General features: G+C 30.4%; 1 protein-coding gene across 1 annotated transcript in view; it reads right to left on the reverse strand.

Moving 5' to 3' along the window:
- Positions 1–17,838, reverse strand: part of SMC3 (structural maintenance of chromosomes 3) — a 92,118-nt gene that overhangs the window by 30,448 nt on the left and 43,832 nt on the right. Inside the window, exons 15-16 of the mRNA XM_075366449.1 lie at positions 16,472–16,613; positions 1,571–1,729 (exon numbers count right to left, since the gene is read on the reverse strand). Coding sequence (XP_075222564.1) covers positions 1,571–1,729; positions 16,472–16,613 — 301 coding nt within the window. The remainder of the gene's footprint in view (positions 1–1,570; positions 1,730–16,471; positions 16,614–17,838) is intronic.

Below are 17,838 nucleotides of genomic sequence, written 5' to 3' on the forward strand. Positions count from 1 at the left end.
TTATAAAAACATAGCTGGAATATATGTGGTGATTTGAGTTATAGCTATTTTGTTAGGCATGCAGTTATACTAAGTACATGTGTTTTCTTTGCAAATGGGACAGCTGAGCTAGAGATAAACATTATGTTACCAAAGAGTGGAAGAAACGAGACAACTTAACTACAAATGGGAAAAATATTATTCATGAGCCTTAGTTGAACCCAAAAAAATATTTTTACCCGCTCTCAATATCAAGCTAGGACTAATGAAAACTTTTGTAAAAGCAATGAAGAAGGATAGTCCTGAATTTTTGTACATCAGACAGAAATTTCTGAATGTAAGTGAAGGAAAAATTAAAGAAGGAATATTTGTTGGTCCTCCAATAAGAAATTTGGTCAGTGATTATGTATGTAACTCAATGTTAAATAATGAAGAAAATGCAGCAGGCTTCATTTAAAGGCATTTGCAAATATTTTCTTGGCAAACAAAAATCCGACAATTACCACAATACTGTCAATCAACTTCTTACTTCATACAGAGTTATGGGATGTAATATGTCTTTGAAAAACATTTTCTCCACTCACATCTGGATTTTTTCCCAAACAACCTCGGAAATGTAGCACATGAACGTTTCCACCAAGACATTTCAGTGATGGAAAGCGATTATAAAGGGAAATGGAATACTAACATGCTAGCCGATTACTGTTGGAATTAATTCGGGATGTGCCTCAGGCTATATGTAAAAGAAAAGCATCTGCGAAATCATTCTAACACAGATATGGCCATGTAAAGTTAAAAATTTTACAGATTTTAACTATATTTTCCCTTAATTGTTTTTTAAGCGTAATTTATTTAAAACTAAGGGTGAGAGAAAAATTGTATTTATAGATCTGTAACGTATGCAAAAATCAATTCAAGACATCGTATCACACTTAGAGAAACATTAAACAATTTTTTTTGTGTATCAGTGCAATTAGAATTTTTTCACTTTATCTCAGATGGCATTTTTAGAAAAATGTTTAACACTATATGAAGTTTTTTTCAATATTTCAAATATACTGGGAGTGAATAATATTTTTAGCGAGAAAATATTTTTCAGCAAGTAGCCTAAACATACAAATACCAAAAATGTTTTACAAAAAAAAAACTAATATATCTTCTCAAATAGACAGTATATTATATATAGTTCAAATTACATATAAATCTAATTTGCTAAGTGGCCACTAAGTACATCCAGGTCAGAGCTGCTTAAACACCATAGTACATGAGCTCTAAACTACTAAGAACAGACTTTTTTTAAAATTAAAAATATAATTAAATGTTTCAAATTACTCTTGAAAATCCAAAGATTAGTTACTGTTTGGATGTAACTGCTGACAAGATCTGTAAAGTATTTTAAGGTAATTGCCTATTATCACATCACATCACTCTTCCTCCCTGATGTATGCTGCTGAAAGATTAAGATATTCAATAAGATTTTGTACTGATGAGATCTGAATTGTTTTAAATTTACTTTTATAAAAAAGATAATAAACTAGCACTGTGAAAAGCTTTATTACAAAATAGTATTAAAAAAAATAAACTAAAATACCTGATCGCCATCAATTGTAATACAGTCTAAGCCATACTGTTTTGACATATCAGTAGCTACTTCTAAGTTACGACAAATTAATGTTTTTCCAAAAATGTATCTCATGGCTTTCTCAAACTTAGGTTCATACTCTAATTTGCTAACCATAGCAATTGCATCCTGTAGACATTAAAACATTTAATATTGAATTTCAATATAATTCTAAATACATAAAAGCAAATATTAAAAAAAAAAATCTGTTTCAAGTAGCAAAAATAAACTAACGTCTGAATTATTATGAATAAATTTAAAATAAATCAGTATAATGTTTAATTTTTTTTTTTTACACCTGCAAGTTATTAGGTTAATCCTGAACTAAATTTATTTTTGCAATATCTGAACATAAGTTACCAACCTTCCAATAACCAATTTGTAAATTTAATAAAATCAAGTATGTGTTATAAGTAAAAAAACCAATGAAAAGCACCAAACCTAACCTAATTCCTCTAATAATAAATTTACTAAATGATGTGTGATATCATATCTGTAATAATAAAGTACACTTTTATACATTGCTTAATAAGAATGATTTATTAAAAAATAATAATAATTGTAGTCCTTTTTTTAATGCATATATAAATAAATAATTAAATTTTTTTTTAAATTAGGTTAATGTTTTTAGTTAACATTTTTCCAAATTAAATTGTTTTTTTTTTACTTTCTACTAACAGATAATATATTTAATATTATTTAAATCACTTTTAGTAATCGCTAAGAATACAGTTTGTTAAATTTTCACTATCAAAATGATTAATTAATACAAATTATTCATGATGAAGCATCTGTTCAAGACCTTTTCTATCAGTATAATGATGAGTGGGAATTTTTTCCCCACTCTTAATTTAATCCATTCATCTAAGGATGTTTTTTTATTTTTTGTGAAGGTGAAAAAGAATGATCAACTGTCAAAGCCAGTCATACTCTGCCCATATCTTATCTTTAAAAGATTTATCGACAAGGGCACAACTAAGACCTGAAATTGACTTCATCATTCCAAAAGGTCCACCAAATACATGGAAGGATCAGAGATTTTCTGTAAGACTACCTCATGAACCAGAGCAGATGTACAACTTAACAAATTTATAAGGCTTTCTATTATCCATCAACTTTCTTGAACATAAAAAATTCCTGGTGGTCATATCTATTTAGGCAGCATTTTTAAGTTTTAGATAAACCTTTTACAGAGTTAGTTTGTTAAAGTTACAAATTACAAATAACATAACAGTTACTCAATATCATTTACTTTTTACCTTTGTGTTAGGATCAAACCAATGGGTTTGATCATTAACAGTTGATCATTAACATTTCTTATTAACAGTTTAATTCTTGGCACATTAAAAACCAGTATAATTTGGGGAAAACTGTATATTGCTGCACTTTTTAACAAAATGGGGTTAAAATACAGCATATTATTTGTCAAAATTGCATGGTAAATGTTGATTTAAACATGTTCAATACTGCAAAAAACACCCTGTTGTTTCATTATTCTTTTGTACATCCTAAAAAAATTTGAATTACCTCAATCAAAATTTTAATTTGTTTGCTCTGTTTCCTTTAATCCAACACACCCAATGAATTTACCATGAAAATCAAAGGGAATGTTATGTTTTTAATGCTTATATACAAGATTAACAACTCTTTGCACTCTTGTTGAACACAGTTCGACATAATTTACTAGTACCACTCCTTTGTCAAGTATAACTGGACAATGAAATTTACATGAACCACTCCTTTCTCAAGTAAGACTCAACATTTTTAAACTAACCACGACTATGCACAGATTAAAAAACAAACTCACATTTGTTTGTAAGATTGTAAATCCCACATAATATCAATAACCAATATTGATAGAATCGAAAATAAATCGTTTTGCACTTAATTACGTTCTTGATGACATGGCATCTACAAGTCTAATAGTTCTAATAGTTTTTTAACTGATTCTGATATTGAAAATGAGTTTAACAATAACAGTAATGAATATCCTGATTATAATTTTGAAGAAAGTGATCAAGAAAATACTATTTTGGACAATTATAGTGAAAATGAAGGTACTGATGTTGAAATAGCTAAACCAATGGTAAGTCTACTTCAAATGTTCATGCTGTTTCTCAGTCATGGAATCTATCAAATAACTTCAAATTTCCCAAATTTACATTTAATAATGCAAATACGGGTTATATACAACACCCTATGGGAATAAGACACAAACATCAATAGTTGAATTTTTTATGTTATTTTTTTCACCAGAGTTATTTGATCACATAACTTCTGAAACAAATCGGTATGTGAAGGAAAAAATTCAAAAAGTGACTCCACTTAGACAGCATTCAATTTAGTTTAAATTCATTGATATTACAAGTAAAGAAATGATTGATATGCATGGTGTTTTACTGAACATGGCTATGAAAAGGAAAAAAGGATCGCAAGAGTTTTTCATCTCAATGGCTTAACTTATCTGAATTTTTTTAAAAGGTATTCTTGTACGAGATTTTTCTAAATTTTTTGGCTTTGTAAATTATTATCCACCAAGTCAATGTTTATCCACAGATGAGTCTACTAAGTTTCAAGTAACGTGTTCTTTTTAAAATGTATTAATAAAATAAACCTATTAAATGGGATTTAGAATCTATGTAATATGTGATTCAAAAACCGCTTATATTTGTTCAATTATTCCACATTAAGGGTCTGCAACAACAGATTTGTTAATGAGGCCTGAACTTTTCACTGAACGGATTGTTTTCCAGTTGACCATGAACGTGACTAATGTCACTCAAAAATCTAGTTACCATTTATTCACAAACAATGCCTAAAGAAGTAAAAAAAATGAATCTGAAGGGGAACTTTGCTGTCCATGAATCTTTTGCTTACAGTAAGAATGATAAAGTAATGGTTCTTGCATGGAGAGAAAAAATGTATGTAATAATGTTAAGTACTTTTCATAATGCCAGTACTACAAAAATAACCAAAGGTAATTAATTTTAGACTGTGTATCGCATATGGGTGAAATTGACTGGGTGACTACTACATTTCGAGTTATAGTTTTGCTGCAAAAAATTTAAAGTGGTGTCGGAAACTTCATTTTTGGTTGTTAGAGATGTCAGTTGTCAACAGTTTTATTTTGTATAATAAGTGTCTCACTAGTCAATAACACATAAAAAATATCAAAGAATGCTGATTGCTGGTCTGTTCAGCGATGCAAGGAACATAAATCATAGCAAGGTCGACTTTCATTAAAAGACGACAAACAGTTGAATGGCAAGCTTCACAGTATTTTGGTGTGAACGTTTCTAAGAAATCCAGGTTTACACCCAGAAAATTGTTTCAAGAAATATCATGCTGAAAAAAATTATCATGATTGTCAAGTAAGTCCTACTTTTTGAGTAAATAAAGGCTTACCTAAAAAAAAATTTTTTTTTGATATAAGAAATTTTACTGTATACATATGGCAACAAACCATAAATTTAATTAATAGTCGACAGAGAACTAAGTGATCAATTGAAAATTACATATACAATTTTATTGAACATATTTATCCTTGACGCAGCTAGCAAAAGAAACCTTGAGAGCTAGCCACAAGTTCATATCATTATAACAGGATGATTAATAAAAGAACTAGTTAAAAATACAATTACGTAATTTAAAATTTAATATTATATTTAACTAAACAAAAATACATGATTTTTGTAACATATATGAAAAAAAAAAATTTAATTGAAAAATTAAGTTAAATAAAACAGACTTAAAAGAAAAATACATAGAACCAAAATACAAAATTACTTAAATTCGCAATGAAATTAAATAAAATAAATACGATAAATTCAAAATCTAAAAAGTGAGAGAAAAAATAATTCCATAATGGAGAAATAAAAAAAAATTATAAGATAATGTATAAAACAAAAGAAATATTCATAAGATAAGACAACTGAATACTATTATGAATTTGTACTGCATTAGCATTCACTTAAACATTCACAGTTTTATATATGTAGATTTTTAATGTTAAGTAGTACTATGCTCGTATTAATTTATTTTCCTGTATACTATTTATTATAATATGTTAAATTTACTGTTATTAGTGTAGATTATCTTTGTCTTTCAATTTGGTAATTCAAAATATATATTGTATTTCACCCATTAATCTTTTCTTTTATTAGATTACTATTTATTATTTGGACATTAAAATTATTGGGGACTTGTTAGAAAATACACTGGAGTAATACAAAAATTAATGTTTGCAAACAATTAATTTTGAAAAGAATGTGGTATAAGTATTTGCTCCTGCTGAACGGGTATTGTAAGATTTTTTTTTTTTTAAATTCTAAATCATTTATATGTTTGTTTATGGGTAGTATTATTTTCTTGACACATATTTTTCTCAAAGTAAATTCTTCAAATAAGCGTGTACTGGGATGTAATCTTGGTCTACCAAGACTTGCACTAATTATATATTTCTGGAGAATAAATTTTTTATTAAGATGGGTATCATATGTTCCTCTTGATTCCATATTGAAAAAGTGAATAAGCATATGCAAAATATATAATTCTTATTATTTCAAAATCTTTAATTTTGTAAAAAGTATGAATAAGGTATTTTAGTCTTAATGTTATATACTGCACATGGACATTCCACTTAATATGATCGTCCAATATTATTCAGAGATATTTTATTGACTTGACTTCATCTATTGACTGAAAACAGCAATTACTGTTTATTGACTGCTATTATTTACTGGACATGTATGTAGTTTTGGTTCAAATTCAGGAGGGGGTTTGCCGATTTCAGTGGGCGAGAATGGCATTATATTTCTTATATATCTTATTTAGGTATCGTAAGAATGTGGCTTTCCATCCAAGATTTTACCATAAGTAATCAGGTACAGGTAGCGCTCTTACATACTTTATCCCACGTCTCACCCGAAAAAACCAAAGCTGTGTCAACAGCGACAAGATACTATGGTATCATTAGGAAGGTTCAGTTTTAAAAGATCGTTGAAATATATTAGAAAACATACTGACGAGAGAACCGTACTTTGTGGTAGTCTGAAGTTTGAGGATTTTCTATGATCACTGACATTATTTAAAGTGAGAATTTGAGTTCTACCCTTAAGTTAGATTTCAAAAAGATCTTTTACCAGTCCTTGTACACCGCAGTTATTTAGTTTACATATTAAAATTTTGTGAGGATTGTATGAAATGCTTTATTTATACTGCTATAGTCTTATTATTTTTATTAAAATTGTTGTTAATTATTCTAGTTAAACTTAAAATCGCTTGTGTTGATTTTCCAGATTGTAAACTGAATTTTTATAAATAAAATTATTTTTATAAAGAAATTTTATTATTCACTTTTTAATATTTTTTTCAATTATTTTGGAAAAGTTATTTAACAGACGTATAGGTCTATAATTTGCCGGGATTTGTCTATGATTTATATATTGTGATTATTTTAGCTATTTTAAATTTAGTAGGGAAATATCCCTCAAGAAAAAATCTATTATGTGTTGAAGTGGTTTTACTACGTAGTTACTTTTTTTTTTTAAGCAATAAACATTAAAGATATAAATTCCAGGTGATGCGTAATTTTTTTTATTTTTTTATTACATTTAATATTTCAGTAATATTTGTTGGGTTAAGAAATAGGCTATTGTTGGGGTTATATAGGCTATATAGTGTGGGGTTAACAAAGGAGGCAGGTAAGTTATTTGTATTTTTTAGTATCGCATTTGCATAATTTTGTCCTACATTTGTAAAGTATTTAATTTATTAGGTTCAATTTTCGGTAGTGTAATTTCTTTTTACATATATAATGTTTCATTAATACACTTCCACGTTTTCTTAATATTGTTTTTATTTGATTGGAACTTATTATTAAAATAATCAATTTTTCTTTCTTTATTATATTGTTTAATGTGTTCCTATATTTCTTATAATAATCTTTTAGTTTTGTATTAAAAGACTGTTTTAATAATTTACAGTGCATTTCATCTCTTTCTTTCATAGCAGCTACCATGCGCGGAGTGATCTACTGTTTTAGTGGTTTATTTTTATGTGACATTTTAATATTTGTTTATGTTTACTTAAGCAGTCAGTAAGTTTAGTAATAAAATTCATTACTAATGTATCTACAGTATCAGTCTTATTACTGCATAGGTTGTTCCAGTTTTCTTTATCTAAACTAAATTTAAGTTCATCGTAATTTGTTTTATTGATAATATTATTAGTTGTCTAATCTTTTACAAGGTTTGTAAGTTTCATATGAAAAAAAGTACAGTAATGGACAATAATAGTATATTCAGGATCATCCCCATCACATCACTCTGCCCTTTGGAATCACTCTTAAAGAAAATATGTTACATGCAGCTGGACAACTGCATTTCATCATTGAGACTGTTTTGTAATCAAGTAGGTCTGCTTACATATGATTTAAATCCATATAATTGCAATACTAAGAAATTCATTTATCAGGTTATTATTAATAATATTCAAATTCATACCCCTATTAAAATTGCATTATCATCCATCTTTATATTCTGTAGATAAGCAACAAAGCTAATCAGGCAAGAATCTATGTTCTAGGAAGGCAATTGATAAAAGGCAATAAGAATAATAAGAAATTTTTTAAATTACCCAATTCCTGTTGAGCTAAAATAAATCTGAATAATCAGTAAAATATTAAATTTTCTGTTATCCCTTAAAAAATTAACACCCACACAATTATAGCGAAACATAGAAATATAATTAAATATATCAGAATCAACCTACAGACATCTGATTTGTAAATAAGTTACGTATTTTCTAATCGAACGATGTCATCCTCCTTACTGAATCTGACGGCTCTTGAGTCAGCTTTTTCCTTTATAATGTTTTCCTTCTTTCACTCAAACATATGTAGGTTTGTTTTGTTTTTTAAGTTCCCTGGCTCTATTTAGGATGATTTTGTTCAGTTGCGTGAGATGTTCATTGATATAAATAGTTGTTTGAAGACCCCATACATCCAAATCAGAAGATTTAAGAATCGCTTTTCTATTGCAGCAGCCAACCATTTCATCTTTGAATATCTGTGGACAAATTTGCATATAATAGGCCTAATTTTAACTTTGTTTGTAGGTATGCTATGAGCTACCGATACTTCATCGCTGCTGAACGGTATATTTATTGTCTTGGCTATGTTCTTTAAGACTTTATAGATGTCTTCATTTAGTGTTTCAGAACTCCATTAATTTCTAGATTGTCGATTCGCGAGTACTGTTGTAATTCACTTATATCACTTCAACATTTCATGTTTTCAATTCTTAATGATGAGCATTCCTTTTTTAATGTTTCATTTTCAGTTTTAAGTTGATCCAGGGAAGTCTTCACATTCTCAACTGTTCTACTCAGATGAGTTTTATTTTTTCATTTAATTTATTAAATCTGGTGTTGATTAAGTTTCACTATACTTTCCTTTACTGGATTTACAAATCTTCTAGATTCTTCGTCTCAAACTTTTGACCCAGAACCTTTCACTCATATATTCACATTTCCAGATATTCTTATCTGATCTCAGCTTACGAAAGTTTTCAAGAAATTCGAGTCTTGTGCACATCAGATGAAGGTTTAATTGTTAAACGCAGCATACTATGGTTTCTTTAATGTTCATAAATATTTTATTACACATATTACAGGAGTCTTCCATAATGATTAAAGTAAGATTATATAATCTAATGCAATTAATAAACTTTTCTCGTAAATGCACTGAATTTATTAACAGGGTTAAATAGCCATGACAGGAGACCCCCACAGTTACATAGAAAGTTATAATTCGTCCGCTTCAACATCTCAATAAAAAGTGAGATTAACAGGTGTTAGTTAAATTCTTGCAAATTTAACACCAAATGTACTGAATAATTAAACTTATTCAGAAAAGATGATGCAAGTTAAGTTCATGCTGATTAGATAAATAAAAAATAATTGACTGTTGTCAATGACTCTAGGTAATTTAAACATAACCAACTTTTTAAATCATTAACTGAATCTAAAAAAATGTTGTAGTTCGGTTAATTCATTAACTGAATTTATCTGTTTAATAAAAACAGACTTTTTACAACTCATATCATAACAATCTGTCACTCTTACAGCCATTTTGTTGTACCAAAGCAACACAAAACAATATGATCATAAGTAAATTAAATAAACACAAATTAAACTGTATACCAATAAATAAAAAAAAAAAACTTCTGACTTTACCACAATAAAAACAAACTTTCAAACACTATACAAAAGCTATTCTCCAGGCACAACACTTCAAACCACCCTACCTCAAATAAACTTTTATCCACATACAGTTTTATAAATATGAAAATAAGCTAAACACAATAAAATACCTAACACAACTAACAGCTCACTCACATGCCTAAATAAAGTACAGTGATATATAAAACAAGAACTGAAGAGAAGATATCACACAAATTTAAAAAATTAACATAATGTAGGCCTTCACAACAAAAAAAAAAACATTCTCACAAGAACATAACAAAAACAACACAATGTCTCAAGAATAAATAAATAGTACTGCTCAGGTTGCACAATTTTCTACAATGCAAAAAGAAAGTAGCTTCAAACGAAAATAGAATCAAAAGTTCTCCATAGCAACAGTCAACATTTACCAACCATCTCACACAGGCAAATCAAAAATCAGTCAACAATAACAACTTGATATTTTACACTTATATGAAAATGGAACATACTTAAATAATATGAAAACAAAATGAAACAATGATATATCACATGAAAAAACACAACTAAAAACTGGCAAACATTTTTTACAATATCCTAGATACATGTTTGCCAACACAATCAGCTGTTGTCATGTTAATAGCCTCAATCAATGGGCAAAAAAAAACAAAGTGTATAAGTCTCATATTTCATATTATTCTGAATTAAATAAATTTGGTCTGCTGTTTAAAAAGTTATAATTTAAAATAATTAACTTAAACTAATATTTTAACTACAGAATCAAAATAAATTTCTAATTTAAATTAACTTAACAACTTAGCTGCCGGTCTTGCGCCGGCGCGAGACGCAGGGTGTACGGTGAGGGGCCGGTCTCACGCCGGCGCAAGATGCCTACCAACCAACTTTTATGAGCCAGTACGGCACCAGCATAGCGCGAAGTAACATGCTAACGTGTCTGCACTGCGCTTGAACGTTCTAACTTCGTTGGCAAACTATTGGTTTTTAGTTATCTATTATAATTTTTTTTATTGCGCCTGCAATATGAATACAAGAAAGGGTCCGCCACGTGCCAAAACACAAAGGTTGGTCGAACCGGATTACGTACAAGATAGTGATATTGAAGAGGAATTATTTGGAAATTGTGACGAAGAAGATGACTATCAGCTGGGTAGTGATTCTGAGGAGTATTCGTCAGACGAAGACCGTAATCAGGGCTTGACGTTTGAGCAATTCCCACTAGTAAATATCGAGTTACGGCCTACTCCTTCACATGCGAGGCCGAATGAACCATCTTGCATTTTAACAAAACTTTAGCAAAACTTGCATTTTAACAAAATCAACGCTTTTTCCGGTGTGGTCAACGGACATGAACCAATTAATTATTCTGATTTCTTTTTCGACCAAGAATTACTTTCTATGATTTGTACGGAAACAAATGCTCAAGCTGAAAGATTAAAATCAGTAAATGAATCTGTTAAGGACAGAATAAAAGACTGGAAAGAGCTAAGTATCCCAGAATTGAAAATTTTTCTTGGTTTACTGCTTCATATGGGTACTATTAACCTCAACAGGCCCCAAGATTACTGGAAAACTGATAGACTTTTTAACATTCCAATCTTTAGGCAGCAAATGTCTCGAAATAGGTTTCTATTAATACTGCGATGCTTGCACTTCACTTCGGAATCAGAAAGCGAAGACCCGCTTTACAAAATCCGAAACATGATTGATTACTTTAATAAAAAGATGGAAGATTGTTATTACCCATGTAAAGAATTATCATTAGATGAGAGCATGGTGCTTTGGAGGGGGCGACTTGCATTTAAACAATATATCAAAAATAAACGCCACAAATACGGTGTGAAGTTATACATGCTCACCCAACCTGATGTACTAATATTGAGGTTTCGTGTATATACTGGTGGCAGAGATATTGATGTATCTGGAAAAGGTCATGCGGAAAAAGTAGTGATGCATCTGATGGAAGGAAAGTTGGGAAGCGGCCATGAACTTTATATGGATAATTTTTACAACAGTTTTGGCTTGGCTAAACGACTTCTGGAAAATGACACCTATTGTACAGGTACATTGCGTAAAACTTTGAAGGATAATACCATTGAAGTGACCACAAAGAAGCTAAAAAAAGGTGAAAACGTGTCATTGTTTCGAGAAGGGGGTTCACATAGGTAAATGGCAAGATAAACACACCGTAATGTACATAACAAACCAGTATGAAAATAAAATGGTACCCGTGGTAAATAAACGTGGCCAGACAAAAGAGAAACCTCAAGCTGTAGCGAAATACGAGTTTATGTCTGTTTATGTCGGGTCACGCCATTACATTCGTAAAATTACCGAGACGAATGCAATAGGCAGGATACAGCAAAAAATGTGTCGTCAGTGTCACAAGAACAAAAAACGCACAGACACATCCTACCAATGTGCAACCTGTGTTGAAAAGCCTGGACTTTGTCCAGAGTGCTTTGATACATACCACATCGAACACAATTTATTCGAATAAGTCAGCTAATTTTACTTTTTTACGAGTTTCATTTAAATTTAAAATGATTTTGGAAGATTGTTGATTAATAAATAATTATTGTTTTGAAAATGATTACAAAAATATAAATAATAAACGATTTATGTGAATTAGAGTCTGTAAAATCATGATCTCGCACCGGCACTGATAGAGAGAATTCCTTTCGCAGTGCCGGTCTCGCGCTGGTGCGTGATATTTTTGATTTCTTATTTTTTTTATTTTAATTACCTTATATATGCAAATGGTACCTAATTAATAACATTTTAATCCTTTTTAAACAAATAAACAACAAAAAAAAAAATTGGCTTCTGACCGACTCCCATGTTCAAGACACTGGCTGTGAAGCTGTTAATATTAAACATTACAAATAATCTCTACTAATATAATTTCCTTATGTAATATTGCGGTGTGATGTTGTGTTTTTTTTTTTTTTAATGTAAGACTGACAAAACATAATTTTGTATATTTTCAATGCCTGATGATGCTGATACATTGATACGGCAAAACATGTAGGAAATTCCTATGACAAATGTATGGTAAGACAATAATTAAAAATATATTTTTTTTCAGTAAAAAATAAAATATATTAAGGTGATTCCTAATTGTATGGCAATTTCTCGGAAGATGATTCTATAGCCAAAAATAAGAAAAACCATTCATATAAACATAGGTCAGAAAGCAATCTGTTAGTGAATTTTGACTCATGAAACATTTGGTCCTTCTTTATTAAAATTACAAACAAATCTGAGAAGTTCAACTTTAATTAGAAACAAAAGATATAGTAAACTGGATCTGAAAAGTGATATGATTTTAAACAGAACAATTTTCATCAATTTTTGAACAAAATACTGTTAAATGAAAACAAACAGAAAACTTATCATCAATAACAGAAAAAAATGAATAAAAAAATAAAAATCATATACTTTTTGGTTTTTTCTAAAAATTATTAAATATTAAAATGATTACTTGATAAAGCTGCAAGCATTTTCTTCAAAGAAGTTGGTCAATGTGACCGCCAATCTGTTTAATGCATAGTTCAGCTCTATGAATCTGTGCTAGCCAGGCACATCTAATAGTATCATTATTATTCCTAATTTGAGGCGTGTGAGAAAAGTAATGAGACTGACTTTTTACTTACCAAAGTTTTTATTTTTTTCAAACAACAATATTATCCCCTTCAAAGTAGTTCCCTTGGGCAGCTATACACCGGCAGAGTCGTTGTTCCCACTCCTGGTAGCAACGCTGGAAGGCTTCAACTGGTAGGGCTTTTAATTGGTCGTCGGTCACAGTCTTTTGAATGTTCTCCAGAGTTCCAAAATGACGTCCTTTTAAGACATGTTTCAATTTCGGGAAAAGGAAAAGTCACAAGGTCTCAAATCAGCTGAATAGGGGGGTTGAGGAATCGTAGGAATGCATTTTGAGGTCAAAAATTCCCTGATGGAAATTGCCATGTGACACAGGACATTGTCATAATGAAGCATCCACTTGTCTGTAATGTCTGGTCTCACACGAATCACTCTTTTCCTGTGACTTTCAAGGACACCTTTGTAAAACACTTGATTGACAGTTTGTCCTGGAGGAACAAATTCTTTATGCATGATATCTCTACTGTCAAAAAAGCAAATCAGCATGGTTTTTATGTTTGATTTACTCATTCAACATTTTTTCAGTCAAGGAGATGACGGAGTGTGCCACTCTTTGCTTTGCCACTTTGTTTCAGGATCGTACTCAAATATCCAGGATTCATCACCTGTGATCACACGATTGAAGAATTCTTGGTCATTGTCAATCCTCTCAGTAGATCAATGCACACGTTTCTTCAACTGTTCATCTGTTCCGTTTGTTCCGTTTTTCTGTTTCCATCTGTCCATCGGCTGTCAAGATTTGATGTACGGTGAAAGTGTTTAAATTTAACTGTTCACTCATCACCCTTATTGTTATAACAACGGTCTGATCTCACAAGAACCCTCACACACTCAACATTTTCATCAGATTTTGAAGTTGAAGGTCTCCCTGAACGAAGTTGATCTTCAACGTGTTCTCAGCCTTCCAAAAATGGTTTGTGCCAGCGGAAAACTTGTGTTCTTGATACGCAATATTTCCCATAGCCCTGTTTCAACTTTTCAAAGGTCACACTCAGGGATTCTCCAAGTTTAACACAAAATTTGATTGCACAATGTTGATCTAAATTACGATGCTCCATTTTCATAACATAACAAAAACACAACTTCACTAATAGCGCTGTCAAAAATGTGTTGGCTGAACGGAGTTGAAACTCGTACTGAACATGTGGAAGGGATGAACAAACCGGTCTAGCACAGACCGGTAGATACAGCGTTGCCTGATCACTCGCAGTGTTACTAATCTCATTACTTTTCTCACACACCTCGTAGTAGCTCCAAATTCTGTTATTTGATGTCATTCTTCTTGTGTGCCAATACAAGCAGAATAGACTAACGACTTCATCCAACCCCAAAGGAAAAGATCTGCTGGCATGAGATTGGGGGATCAAAGTGGCCATTTTACTGGTCTGTTTCAACCAATCCATTGCTTACTAAACTGTTATTTAAATGATTTATCACATGACAACAGTAGTGAGCAGGTATGTCATCATTGAAAAACCACATCTGCAAATCTCTATCTGCAAATGGAATATCTTCCAAGAGTTCCATCAGATTTGTTTGCAAAAAATGTGTTGCTCTCCATTGAGCCTTGGTGGTAAAAAAAAGGCCTATGAGATTATCACCAAGAAGACCACACCACTAAACAAAAAAATGCCTCAGAAATGACTTGTAACAGTGTCTTGGGGGACTTTCTTCTGCCTAAGAATGAGGGTTTCAATAATTTACAATGCCATTTCTTGTAAAACAGGGTTTATCAGCAATTAGAATATTACTAAGGAAATCTGGATGATGTTAACATATCTACTTAACCATCAACAGAATTTCAACCATTTATCAAAATCAGGTGGTAATAACTCTTGTATATGTCTTGTATAGACTGTATAACTGTTGCTCCCATAATGTTTGTCACACAATTGATTGCAAAACATGAAAGGATGCGACAACCTTCTGGTAGTTAAGGTGGGAGATAATTGAACTGTAGGAACTGTATTCATTCCTTCTTTAGCATTGACATTTCTCACAAAATATTCACGACCAGCATCAAATCGCTGTGGTTCAAGCAAACCTGTTTCTCAAACTTGCCTCTCCAAAGCCTCAACTATTTTACAATCAGTATTCTTCGATCTAGATCATTTTCCCAGTATTCATGCACAGCAGCCAATCCATTTTTATTTACTTTACCATAAATTAACAATATGTCCATCAACTCTCCAAATAAAAACAAATTTGTGGTACTTTCCATTGTGAATGACTGACTGAACAATAGCAGCACAAACATCGCTCAAATAAATATTTAAATGCTAAATACATGATGATCAGCTGTTATTGTCAACCCATGAAAAGATACATTTTTTTAATATATTTTAGAAGGATTCTTCAGAATTATTTTTATAATTTTCAGCATCTGTATGTAAACTGTTCTGTTTAAAATTGTATCACTTTTCAGATCCAGTTTGTGTATTTTGTTTCTAATTAAAGTCAAACTTCTCAAATTTGTTTTTAATTTTAATAACATTATTTATATCAATTTTCTCAAAATTAAATTCTCTATAAAATTAACTAGAAATTTTTATTTTTGGTAAATTAACAGTTATTTTATTCCAAACCTAAAAAGCATAATTCTCTGACAAAACGTTTTCATGTTTTACTCCGTTGTTCTTAAAATTTGAGATAAGAGGTGTGGGACAAGTTTTATTCAATTTCTTACATCACATACCATAAGGAAGCACCAAATTTACCCCTAGATTTGTATGCCAAAAATTTTAGTATGATTTATTTTCACAAAAGGAGCAGAAAGCAGGACTAAGTGTTCAACTCTTGTATATGTCAAGAGTATACACATCAACAAATTATTTTATGACCTATGTTTATAAGAATTTTTTTCTTACATTTGCCTATAGAAAAATCTGAGAGATTGCCTGCCACGCAATTGCAATCACCTGTATACATATACAGGTGATGTATATTACAGATTACTAATCAACTTACATCAGACTGCGGGTAACGTTGTTCTTTTACATGAAGTCTGTTCCGAGGCATAAATGTGACTTCACCAGGTAAACTCTGCCGATTTATCTCCTTGAGAATTTGTGTACCAACACTATCTGACTCAACAATATGGTAAAACAATCTATAGTAACAAAAAAAATTAATAATACTAAACATCAAATAACATAACGGTTAAAAAATTTTTTTAGAAAAATAGCACTTAAAAATCATATTATTCAATAACTAAATAAAAAAATTTGTTAATGATTCACCTTTAAAAAATCTATGACTAATTTGAACAATTAACAACAATTGTTAGGGATGTAGGATGTAGGGAGTATACCGAAATGAAACGACTAGCACTAGATAGGAAATCTTGGAGAGTTTCATCAAACCAGTCAAATGACTGAAGACAAAAAGAAAAACAACAATTATAGCAACAATAATTAACAATTATTCCAAAATACTTAAGTAAATCATAAAATATGAATCACTAAATCATACCAAAGGTCAGTATGTAATTGTTATCATCTTTACATTAACTTACAAGTACTGAACTTTGCATAAAAAACAATTGTACAAAAGTGTCAACCTGACAAACTATTAATAACAAAATTTAAATTTATGCAATATAAATTTGAGTAACAGCAGTTACATTTACAACATATACAGAAGCTACTGAATATCCATACCCCAGATAATTCGAACTCAAAATGAGAAAATACAAAAAAAAAATTAATTTTATATTTGGTATTTTCTAAACCTACAAGAAGCTGTAAGTTTGTTGTGTGCTTATCATGTCCCTGTCTATATTGATTGTTTTTTTTCTAGATTTTTGATGACTCATGTTATTTATAGCAAGTACAGGAACAAATTACTCCCTAGAATCTATCACACATTCCATACTATAGCAGATGAAAATGTATATTTTGTTCCAATATAATTTCAGTAGCCGATGTGTTGTGTTTCTTTTTATCTTCTGTTAATCAGTTTGATGTGCAAGTACTTTTCATATGAACTGAATGTTTTGTTTTAATAAAATTTAACATATTTATTGTGCAGTACATCTGAAACTGCATGACTTCACTTTAAAATAATCAGGACAAACATAAGTCTAACTTTATCACTTTCGGGTAAGTCTAGTATTCTTGAATGTTTTGAAAAAGGTGAATCGTCACCTAAACTGCAGTTGAATTTAATGTTAGTAAATCAACCATCAGCAATATAAAAATAAATAAAGAAAAAATTTTATCATAATTGCCATCAACTGAATCAGAGCCTAGCAACTGGCAAACACTGAAATTTGGTGATTTGACTGCAGTAGATGAGGCTGTGTACTTATGGTTTTTACAGGAAAGATCACATCA

This window comes from Lycorma delicatula, chromosome 5 (genome assembly GCF_047948215.1).
Source record: "Lycorma delicatula isolate Av1 chromosome 5, ASM4794821v1, whole genome shotgun sequence".
Lineage (NCBI taxonomy): Eukaryota > Metazoa > Arthropoda > Insecta > Hemiptera > Fulgoridae > Lycorma > Lycorma delicatula.